Raw genomic sequence first — 12050 nt, forward strand, 5'->3', positions numbered from 1 at the left:
TGTTCTGTAACAACATCAGAGATGTAACCGGTGGTGGAACATCTCTGCAGAAATGTGGTTTCTTCATGCTAAGGAGGATTAAATGTGTCATCAAAAATAAAGGTGGACGCAGAAAGTAGTGAAAAAATCCAACCTTCTGATGACAGTAATGAAAGATGTACTGAACTTTATTGGGTTCATTTCTTGCTGTTTGGACTGTATTCTTCATTTAGGAAATCTAAACTGTCAGTTTATTTTTGAATCAGATCAAATACTTTACTGCTTAGATTCAAAGTAGTCAGATTACTGTAATGTGATACATGTTGAATCATTTTCACATTTAAATAACATTGCAGAGGACTGTCCTCAGCGCTGCTGTATTCTGGACATAGTAGGACGTATCTGTTGTTAAATACACTGCTGTCTTTTAAGCAGGACAGAAAATACTGTACTTAATGTTTTACTTCTTTTCTTCTCTTTGTCTCTTCAGACTTAATAACTGTAATCTGTCAGAGAGAAGCTGTGGAGCTCTGTCCTCAGTCCTCAGCTCCCAGTCCTCCAATGTGACAGAGCTGGACCTGAGTAACAACAACCTGCAGGATTCAGGAGTGAAGAGTCTTTCTGCTGGACTGGAGAGTCCACACTGTAAACTGGAAGCTCTCAGGTCAGGACTCACACTTTCAAACTGATGTGATGTCTATCGGTGGATAAACAGCTAACCTGAGTAGAGTCATTTCTGCTGATGGGATTCATCAAATGAACTTTTACTGAACTTGTGCAGGACTTTGTCAGGGTTTATTTTTGACATGATTAAATCCCACTAATCATTGTTGAGATTGTTGATTTGATTGAGACGCATGAAAAGTACAGCAAAATGTATCTGAAAAACAAAGAAGAAAGGAAAGAGTGAGAAACATGCAGCCAAGTGTTGTCCGTTAGGTTTGTGTTGTTTTGTGTGTGCAGGCTGTCTGGTCACAGAGGAAGGCTGTGCTTCTCTGGCCTCAGCTCTGAGCTTGAAGACCTCAAATCTGAGAGAGCTGGACCTGAGCTACAACCATCCAGGAGACTCAGGAGAGAAGATGCTGAGGGATAAAGTGGAGGATCCACACTGTAGACTGGAAACTCTCAGGTACAGACAGACAGACATTCTCAGGAAACTATCATCCTAGTGTTGCAGGCCAAGCCTGCCTTTTTCCATTGGTAGGTTTCAGGGTGTGTGAGACGTCAGAGAAAGTGCTGCAGTGGTAGGAAGAAAGAAGAACAGTGAAGCTGAAGAAGGGTGATGTGTACGGTGCAGCTGCAGTCACGGCGCATGTTCTGGTTCAAACAGAGAAGTAGATCCAAGTGTGTTCTGGAGAAGCTGAGTGTGTGTAAGATTAGAGATTACCTTCATTACTCCCCTTGTCTGGGGAAATTTCCCATGTTACAGCAGCATGTATCATACAGTAGAGCGACAATAAGCAACAGTAATCAAAATAACAATCCCAATATTTTCAGGAGTGTAGGATGGAAAAAAGTGACTATGGTGTTCTGCAGAGCTTGAATAAAGTTCATCGTTCTCCACTGCAGAGTTGGTCCGGACTCTGAATACAATTCGTTAACCAACAGCATGCCACACTAAGCTCAGTGAGCTAGCTGTCCAACTACGGTTCAGAAGCTGATGAAAGTGGGTCGTTAACATTCGCTTAGCATAAAGACTGGAAGCAGAGTCAACTGTTAGCCTAACTTTGCACAACAATTGGAAGCAGTAGAAACTGCTTGCTGAACTTTGCATAATGACTTCAGGAAGGGGTAAATTGTTAGCCTAGTGTTACAGTGATTTCAGGATCTTATCACTATCCAGTGTTGAGATGGTTATATGTGCTGTTCCACTGCAGTGTGTTCGGTCAGAAACACGAGGAGATCCCACTGTATTTTGACGTCTTTATTGAGCACTACCTCACAAGTAACCTTCAGTAGAAGTTGTAATGTGTGTGGTTCTATATGGAGAACAAAGCAAATTTTTAACAGTGGAATCATCTCCCTTTTTATGGTTTTCGTAACATCAATGAAATGACAACTGCTCTACAGCCAAGCCCAACAGTCTAAATAAATACACAAGCTAACAAAGTTACAGCCGGTAATGAATTTAAACTCCAACACAGTAATACGACTCTAAACAAACAATCATTGTTTACAACACACACATTTAAAGAACGCACACAACTCCAACCATACATATTCTGTGCAGCTCTGCATTTCCCACAGCCTTGGTATGTCCGACCTCCTCTCCACTATGGGAGACGCCAGTGTTTACAAACAGTGACGTCACGAAGTCACGTGATTACCACGCTGGTTGGCAAGAGGAACCAGAGGAACAATGGCTGATGATAACAATGCGAACTATCCTTCCGTGAAATTGTCCAATTATGCTCAATCCTTATCACCTGAGGCCCGACAAATATACGTGGGTAAGCTGAGATATCAGGGAAACAGTAAAACCTTGCCAGATCCCTACAATTTGAAGACTGGGCGGGTTGACGATCCTTCATTGTGGCCGGACATTTCCTTCACCGACATTTATTTTTACTTGATTGACACCGCTGGGCAGTTCACCCACCCAAAAATATATAATTATGAATTAAAAATAATATGTCTTCTGTTAATCTTCAACAAGATGTCAAAGAAACGTCAAGAAGTTGCTGTATTTTTTGTCTGCAGTATAGCTTCTATGTAACAGTAACAGACCCACAGCATTGGTGATCGAAAATAGGACAATTCTAAAAAACGATCGCTAGACGCATACAGAAAAAAATGTGGTTACAAATAGGAGGCTGCTGGCTTAAGGAGATGCTACTGAATATGCTTCATTCGACTTTAGTATACTTTCATCGCCTAAAAAGTGATCGGTAACACATGACAACACTGAACCAAACCGAAAGTGTAGAGATCGCTTCACGCGAAGGATGCAACAGTAAATCAATATCTTTTGGTAAATAAGCTCAAAGTTGGACATACTAAACATGCTAAACTGTTGAATAGTTTACCTGAAGAAAAGTGGGAGCCACAAACATGATCTCTGCTGCTTTTCTGGGGTACAATTTTTCCTGTTGATGGCTGAAGCCACCGCCGTCTTCTCTCTCCTGACATCAGTATTCGGTGAAATTTCAAGCCTGATCCCTTCTCAAAACGCTTCGTACAACCAACAACTACACACGCTATTACCATTGTGGTAAATACATGTGCAATTTCATTCATGAAAAGCAATAACTTTACGTATTTGTTTCAAACCCGATACCGTTCTCGTAGCAAGCCGTTATGTTACTGCCGGTTCTTGCCAACCAGTAGCAGTCTTGTACCACGTGACCATAGCAAATGACGACACGCTGGCGTCTCCCATAGTCAACTAGATGAGCCCCCACTAGAGGGCAGAACCACGACCATGCATGATACTCTGTATCAATTTTGATCATCCTACGTATATCCCTTCCTACTTGATCTGCTGACCTGTAACTCCACAACTGAGCAGGGGACCTTAGACTGATCTTCAGTGCCAAGTTTGATTATCCTGACTTCAGCAGTTGCAGAGATATTGGACCAGACATACACACATACATACATACATACATACATACCCACATACATACTTACCCAGGCAGATACCGCACCGAATGCAGTAACCCCGCTGACGTGCGTCAGGCGTGGTTAATTACTCTGCTAAAAGCCGTTTGATCTGATTGGTTGCTGGCTGAGGTGTCATGAGGGGTGATCATGTCAGTCACATGAGAGAGAGAGTGCAACCTGGTGTGCAAGAACGCTGCTGTAAAATTCTTTTTACACCTAGCTTAGCTCAAAGACAGGAAGCAGGATAAATGTTAACCAAGCTCGATGAAACGAGGAAGCATAAATGAGTAAAGCTGAATAATGAGTGTAAACTGAGCTGGAACGTGATGAGCACAGGACAGGACTTTAGAGATGCTGCATTCAGGTGTCTGTGTCTCCATGTTGGACTGGTCCTTTATCAGTGGAACAGTGTGAGAGCCATGTAACGTCCATGTGTGCTGCTGAAAGAGTCGCTGCTGCTCTGACCGTCCTCCTCCTTTCAGGGTGACGCCTGCTGGAGTCCGATGGTTGACACCAGGTCTGAGGAAGTGTAAGTTTGTTTTAATGGATTGATGGAAACAAAGCAGCACATTCAAGCATCTTCAAACTATCATGTCTCTGAGGTCATCATCAAAGCTTTAATACTGATCACATGATCCATCAATAACTGCAGCTGTGTTGTGTTTGTTCTCTCCATCAGATTCCTGTCAACTCACAGTCGACACAAACACAACAAACAGAAACCTCAAACTGTCTGACAACAACAGGAAGGTGACACATGTGGAGGAGGATCAGCCGTATCCTGATCATCCAGACAGGTTTGACTACAGGCCTCAGCTGCTGTGTGAAACTGGTCTGACTGGTCGCTGTTACTGGGAGGTGGAGTGGAGAGGAGAGGTTCATATGTCAGTGAGTTACAGAGGAATCAGAAGGAAAGGACGCAGTGATGACTGTAGGTTTGGATATAATGATCAGTCCTGGAGTCTGATCTGTTCTGATGATTGTGGTGTTTACTATGTCAGACACAATAAGAGTCAAACATCCATCAGTTCCTCCTCAGATTCTGACAGAGTTTCAGTTTATGTGGACGTTCCTGCTGGAACTCTGTCCTTCTACAGAGTCTCCTCTGACTCTCTGATCCACCTCCACACCTTCAACACCACATTCACTGAACCTCTCTATCCTGGATTTGGGATCTGGAGGTCCAGGTCTGGTTCCTCAGTGTTTCTGTGCTGAGTTGAGTCTCCAGAGTCTCCTCCTGGTAGAGAAACAGTGTTGAACAGATAGTTGAGTCTCTCCATGACTCTGTCCCTCACAAACATGTTTTCACATTCATGGATTAAATGTGTTTCTTTGTCAAATCCTTCTAAATGATTCCTTGTAAACTTGCATTTGAGCTGCACAAAGTGTGAAATGAGAGAGGAAGCAGTGAATCTACAAACTGCTGACAGACTTTCACACATTATTGTCCAGTGAAAATCATGTTTTTGTGCAGCCAGACTTGATCCTGATTTGAGTGTTTAAGTCCTGTTCTAGTGATGAAATGAGAACTTCCTTCATCTTGTGTGTGATGGAGAAGAATAAAGGGCTGTGGCTAAAAATCCTGACTCTGAGTTCTTCATTACAAACATACATTATATCAGCTGGTTATTATTCATCTGCTTTATACTCAACATGGAACAGAAAGATAAGAACAGGTATAAATTTAAATGTAAAATATCAGATTCTAAATTTTATTTTCTTTACTCCTTTCACTAATTACCTCCGCCAGGAGGTTATGTAATCACCGGAGTTTGTTTGTCTGTCTGTCTGTCTGTCTGTCTGTTAACAGCATAACTCAAAAAGTCATGGACGGATTTTCACCAAATTTTTACAGGATGTCCGGAAGAACAAGAGTAAGAATCGATTAGATTTTGGAGGTGATCTGAATCACCGTCTGGATCCAGGAATTTTTTGAAGGTCGAAGGACAATTGAGAGATGGCCGCCATGAGTCTCTCCATGACTGTCCCGCTTGAATGTGCTGCTTTGTTTCCATCAATCCATTAAAACACACTTAGACTTCTTGGACAAATCTCTGTCCAATTGAGAGATGGCACACACACACACACACACACACACACACACACACACACACACACACACACACACACACACACACACACACACACACACACACACACACACACACACACACACACATTGTTCGTCTGTATATGTCGCCCTGTGACAGACTGGTGACCTGCCCAGGGTGTCCCCTGCCTTCGCCCGAGTCAGCTGAGATAGGCTCCAGCACCCCCCGCGACCCTTGTGAGGATAAAGCGGTGTATAGAGAATGGATGGTTTTCTATGGCTCAGGATTTTTTTTTCATCAGTTTTCATGGTCAAAATGAGAGATGTGATGAAAATCCACATCTCAACAAACTGCATAATTTCTTGTGTGGCTTTGGAAGCAATACTGACAACCATGCAACAAAATCCAACCCCTCCCTAATGAAACGGCTCTGAATCTCAGTGTGGCTGAGGGAAAGTGAACGTACCCCACAATAAGCCCCAAAATGAGCAAATGTTCAGTTGTCAGTGTTGTGAAAACTTCAATCTAACATGTCATACTGGAGTTTATTTGGAGCTGAGTTGCAGCTCGTTGTCTGGACTTCTGTCTTACCTGAATGTTTCCTATCTGGCTGAGGAGGCTTCATTTTTCTGTCACAGTCTTTGCTGTGATGTCTTCACAAGTTTCACACTTAAAGTCTTGACCACAACTCTCCAATATCTCCAAGGTTTGCGTGTTAAACTGACTTTCTCAAGTGTTTCAATGTTTTTCTTCAGAATATGGAATGTGGTAACAGTTGTTAGTTCTTCTGGCTGACATCACAATGGACTTTTTAAAAAATGCATTTACTGTCTTAGTACTTGTTCTCTGTGCAATGACAGTCAAGTTGAATCTAATCTATAAAATGACAAATATGGACAAAATTTTTCAGTGGTGAGAAAAACACCCAAACAGAGTCTACTGAATGGTCCAACAATGTTATGGGACAGTTCAAATGGAACATAAAAGATCCGACCAAGATAGAAAAATACCATAAAATTCCGAAATGGACATAAAAAAAAAAAAAAAGACGTGGCCAAAATGGGACTAAAATTAAGCAAAAATGACCAAAACCAGGCACAAAAATTAGCAACAAAATGAAAAAAGCAATCTTAAAACTGGTGCAAAAATGACTACAATGAGATTAAATGAGCAAAACAGATCAAAAAAGATGAAAAATGAAACAGAAATGGCCAGTGAGTCACAGAATAGACAAAGACACATGAAATGACCAATATGAGAAACTTTAAACAAAAACAACCTTACAGACACATGAAATGAATCATAAAATGACCAAAATGGTACAAAAAAACATAAAGCGATGTAACATTACCTGATTTGACACACAAATGACCAAAGCTTGATGCAAAATAACCAAAATTACAAAAAAAAGACCAAAATAGTCCAAAAAAACCATGAAAAGATGCAACATGTTTAAAAACGGACCAAAAGATGTAAACTGATCAAGATTAAACACATTCTGACACAAAATGACCAAAATGACCCAGAAATCTTCACTTACATTCACCAAGTTGTCCAAATTTATTCTATTCAGTACTCAGGCTTCTACAGAGAGCTTTGTTCATAGATCATTTACAGTCTGATTTAAACCATTTTCATCTTAAAAACATACTGAAATGCACAAAATGGCCAAAATTTCTAGTAAGAACAACCCTAAAGACATAAACTGACCAAAGATAGAGACACAACCATCGAAATGAGCCACAAGCTGAACAATTTGAAACAAAAACAACCTTAAAGACAATCAGAACAACCAAAATAAACCACACAATGACTGTCATAAACCGGCTGCATGGCCATGACAAACAAAGGAAAGATGCACACAAAACAATTATGGTCAAAACTTTTATTAGATGGCAAAAGATTAACTTAAACCAACAATGTGATGATTCATCAGTAAAAGCAGTAGTGTAGGTGAGTGCATGAGTGGAAAGATGGTGTATGCAGTGTTGAACGGTGCAAAAAAGCAAATCATACCAATGCAAAGCAAATGGCCATCTCAGGACAGAGCCAGAATGATTACCAGGAAGGCTTTATAAAGGCCCTGACGCACACCGGGCCCAGGTGTGGCCAATGGCTGATTATCAGGCACACCTACTCCTCCACTATCTGCAGGGAGAGGACCACACACACAACTACAGGCAGGATGGGAGAAGGGTCGTCACCCCCCTCCCCCACCCCCATGAGACGGGGGTCCACTGATTCCCCGTCCCCACAGCAACGACTCCACCTGTAAAATGCAAATTCAAAAATACATCAACTGTAACATCAAATGATCAGATGACGTTCACCCTTCAGTCAAAAACTGGAGCTCGTGACAGTGCATCTAATAACATTGTCACGTCCTTTAATATGTCGAATGTCCAAATCGTAAAACTACAGGAACAGCGACCAACTAATCAACCTCTGGTTAGGGCACCGCAAGGTGTGTAGAAAGGTCAGGGGGTTGTGGTCTGTATAGACTACTACTGGTGTCACTCCTGACTCCACATAGACTGCAAAATACTGCAGAGCCCAAATCAAAGCCAGCGCCTCCTTTTCCCACCACAGAATAATTCACCTGATGGCGATTAAGCTTCTTGGAAAAAAAACAGACAGGTTTATTCACACCCTGCTCATCTGTCTGCATCAGCAATGCTCCAGCTCCAACATGGCTCGCATCTACCTGCAACACAAAAGGACGCTCAAAGCAGGGAGCCATAAGCACTGGTGCTGAACACAAGAGAAACTTGACATTCTCGAAGGCCTCCTGACACTGTTGACCACACAAACTGAGCTCTAGTCCTCAACAAGTCAGTAAGTGGTGCCACAACTGTAGAAAAATTCCTACAGAAACATCTGTAATACCCCACCATTCCTAAGAATCTCATCAGCTCTTTTTTAGTCACTGGCTGTGGAAACTGATCAATGGCCATCACCTTAGCCCGCACTGGAGCCACATGCCCCTGACCAAGATCACGACCCAAGTAAGTAACGGTGGCCCTAGCAAACTCGCATTTTGCCAGATTTATTGTGAGCTTGGCTTCGGTCAGCCTATCAAATACTGCCCTCACCCGCTGCATGTGAGAAAACCAGGAATCACTGTAGACCACCAACTCATCCAAATAGAACAGCCAGCAAGTCCAGCAGCCACTCGGTTCTTAAGCCATTGAAAGGTGGCTGGTGCATTCCTTAGTCCAAAAGGCATAACTTTATATGAAAACAGCTCTGAAGGAGTAATAAATGCTGTCACCTCTTGTGCTCTTTTGAACAAAGGCACCTGCCAATATCCCTTTACTAGATCAAATTTGCTGACATACTTTGTTGCGCCAACCTGATCGACACAATCTTCCATTCTCGGCAGTGGAAAAGAGCCTGGTTTTGTGATCTTGTTTACCTTATGGAAATCAGAGCAAAACCTAGGTGTTCTGTCACTCTTGGGCAGCAACAGACATGGAGATGCCCAGCTAGATGAGGAAGGCAGAGCGATGCCATTCTTGATCATATGTTCCACCTCAGCATCTAGAAAGTTACGCTTCTCTGGAGAAACTCTATAAAAATGCTGACGAATAGGTAATGCGTCACCAACATCAACATCGTGCTCAATCCAATCAGTGCGAGACGGCACGTCACCAAACAAAATTGGATATTTATGAATCAGCTGCTCAAACTCCATAGCCTTTGTCTCTGACAAGTGACCAAGCAGTCCTTTTAGATTCCTGAGGGTCTCTGAGTTTTTCAAACGACCAGACAACCAACCCTCATCAGGTTCCAAAACAGCATCCTCCAGATTGTCACCTGAAGCTTTCCCCACCATGCCAGTCATCAAGGCAGGACTCACAGATGACTCCTGCTGGACTGCTCCAGGAGAACTAACAGACTGACCATAGAAAGGTTTAAGCAGATTTACATGGAACATTTTGACAAGCTTCCTATGACCCGAGGTCGAAATCAAATAATTTCCACATAGCAGAGAAATGTGGCCCACATCTGGCTCGAAGCTGGCACAGGTGGCATGCAGTCGGCACTGGCATAAGGCATGTGAACCAAACATGGCCCAGATGTGGCAGAGGTGGCACCTTCTTTAAGGTGGCAAACCAAATGTGGGCCAGATGTTGAGTTTAGTATGTGGCCCTCATATCAAATTTGAGCTGTGGGCCACAGGTGGCATTCAGTTGGCACCACTTTAAGGCGGCAAAAAAGATGTGGGCCAGATGTTAAATTTAGTATGTGGCCCACACATTAAATTTGAACTGTGGGCCACATGTGACCTGGGTCTGTTGTTCTTGTCAAGATGATTGTTCGTACCAAATGAAACACAAATTAAATTTCAAGTATGAGTGTGTTAGATGTCAGTCTGGTGTGTGTGCGAGTGTGTGTGTGTGTGAAAATCATAATCAACATATTGGATGCACTGCTACATTTAGATTATTACCTGCAGGTCAATGTCTTTTTGCAGTGGTCTAATATAAATAGTTGCTGCTCCAACTCCTAGTTCCTTTTTTAAAAGGAGCTCCGGGGTGTAACCGCCCTCTCCGCAAGGAATGAGCTCCAGCGACCTGGACCGGGGGGGATTCTCGGCTCCTCATTAACTGGAAACCACCACATCCCTTAAGATGTGGGAAGTTCCCCTGCAGCTGATCTGAAAATTCACTTGCAGTACAGTATCTGTCTGATGGAAGAAACAAAAAATTAAATGTGAGCTGTAACACCATAAAGTTGTGAACTCAACACAGGAGCAGATTTAGATCTGGAGTTGCTACTTTAAGATCCAAGTTAATGAGACTGTTTAATGCAGAATCCACGGGTCTGCTTAAATAACTGAAAGACTGTTATACCTACCTGGGAAAGTGATTTTCTTTTCACCTAAACCAGCATTCTCGAGGGCCCTTTCTGTTGCTGGTTTTGGGACCTCATTTTCCTTTCTTTTTGACAGGCAAAAAAAACATGGGTATATGTGGAGATTTTTTTTTTAATTTGATGCAGTTGTTTCCCTCCTTGGTACTCCTCGAACAGGGTAAGGATTAAATAGTCTCAAAACCTCAGCTGGGGAACATATAAAAAAGAGGAGGAAAGGGGAGAAAAAATTATTATAGCCTACATTGTATAAAATACATATTACATTTTGGACATTACACATTATAACAATAAATTAGTTATTTTCTTCACTTCTGAAGTGAAGTAAATAAATTTTGTGCGTAAATGAGTGCTATAATCAGTGGAGAGGTCATTGGCGACCAGTCGAGTCGAGCGAACTACACGACTGGAGCTTTGGACCCTGTGTGAACACGCCAGGACGCGACGCGACTAGAGAGACCACTTGGGTGGTCTTTATACGAGTACGAATTTGTAAGACTACGGTAAAATAAACTATTGATCTGGTGATATTGACACACGGAGACGCGTATTTGTCCATGACTCCGCATGTTTTTTGAAAATCGGTCTGCAGGTGAATATCTGTGTATTCGTCTTCATGCCATAGTTGGTATAAATAGATGAGTCCAGGAAAGACGGTCATAGCACTCTTCCTCCTCCCCGCCCCCCAACCCACGTAATCACACACACAACAACAACAACAATGGCGGTAGCCGGGGTGATTTTGTTGTTGTTCTAGCAACTACAAATATTGCTACGACTTTTATACCAACATTTATTGACTTTCTGTGAGTGCCAGGAGTGGCGTTCATGTTTGCCACCATTGCTGCTTTTGTTTACATTCGGAACGCATGCACATTCTCTGTTTTTGGTGCTTTGTGGCAATTTCACAGGGCGTATGTACTACAGGGTTTTGCGTGGTCATGTAAATGCACTAAGCCTATGTACAATACGATGTGTAAACAGCACACGACGAAACATACATGTTTTGGTGCCGACACCAAGACGATACGGGCCCGTCCTCGTGTGCGGAGGGCCCAACGCGACAATTTCGCTTCAAGTCACGTTGGGTGTGAAAGCAGCATAAGTTAGCTAGCTAATGTTGGTGGTCAGGTCCAGCAGACGTTGGCGTTGTCGGCCTTAGTACTGCTGGTTGTTGTTGCTGGTGCGTTCCCCGCTCTCGCTCCAGAGCAGATACAGTCTCCCTTAATAGCTCAGTTATTGACCTTCCGGAAATACTCGTCTCCGTCTGCTTGCACGTCGAGTCTTCAATGGTCTCCAATCAAGTCCAGTTTTCGTTGGAGCGGGAACATATCCACTGCCCCGTATCGGCCAGAAGGGGCCAGAATGAGTGGGGGTCCGTGATGTCACTTTCCCGCGCCACTTGAGATTGCGATTGCAATTGAATTGTGAGACACTCTTTGCCGGGCGAGCACGAAAACGAAAAAGCATTTCTGAGTTTGCTTTTGCTTTTTAATTTAGTCACAAAATGAGCAGTCTTGAAGAAGAAAATGAAATTGCATT

The 12050-nt window shown here is 42.8% G+C and overlaps 2 protein-coding genes across 7 annotated transcripts in view; one reads left to right on the forward strand and one right to left on the reverse strand.

Annotated features, from left to right (window-relative positions):
* LOC110969967 (NACHT, LRR and PYD domains-containing protein 12-like) overlaps positions 1-12050 on the forward strand; it is a 386884-nt gene that overhangs the window by 361245 nt on the left and 13589 nt on the right. For 2 of the 6 annotated variants that reach the window (XM_051942204.1, XM_051942200.1), the window contains one exon: positions 470-643. The exons of 1 other annotated variant lie outside the window; for it this stretch is intronic. In XM_051942204.1, the coding sequence (XP_051798164.1) occupies positions 470-643 (174 nt within the window). Of the gene's footprint in view, positions 1-469; positions 644-942; positions 1109-4064; positions 4112-4261; positions 4353-12050 lie in introns of those variants that run through there. 3 more of the 6 variants (XR_007939127.1, XR_007939129.1, XR_007939128.1) reach the window with 3 other exon arrangements.
* LOC110968364 (NACHT, LRR and PYD domains-containing protein 12-like) overlaps positions 1-12050 on the reverse strand; it is a 290019-nt gene that overhangs the window by 238369 nt on the left and 39600 nt on the right. The window lies entirely within an intron of this gene.

Source organism: Acanthochromis polyacanthus, chromosome 22 (assembly GCF_021347895.1).
Source record: "Acanthochromis polyacanthus isolate Apoly-LR-REF ecotype Palm Island chromosome 22, KAUST_Apoly_ChrSc, whole genome shotgun sequence".
NCBI lineage: Eukaryota > Metazoa > Chordata > Actinopteri > Pomacentridae > Acanthochromis > Acanthochromis polyacanthus.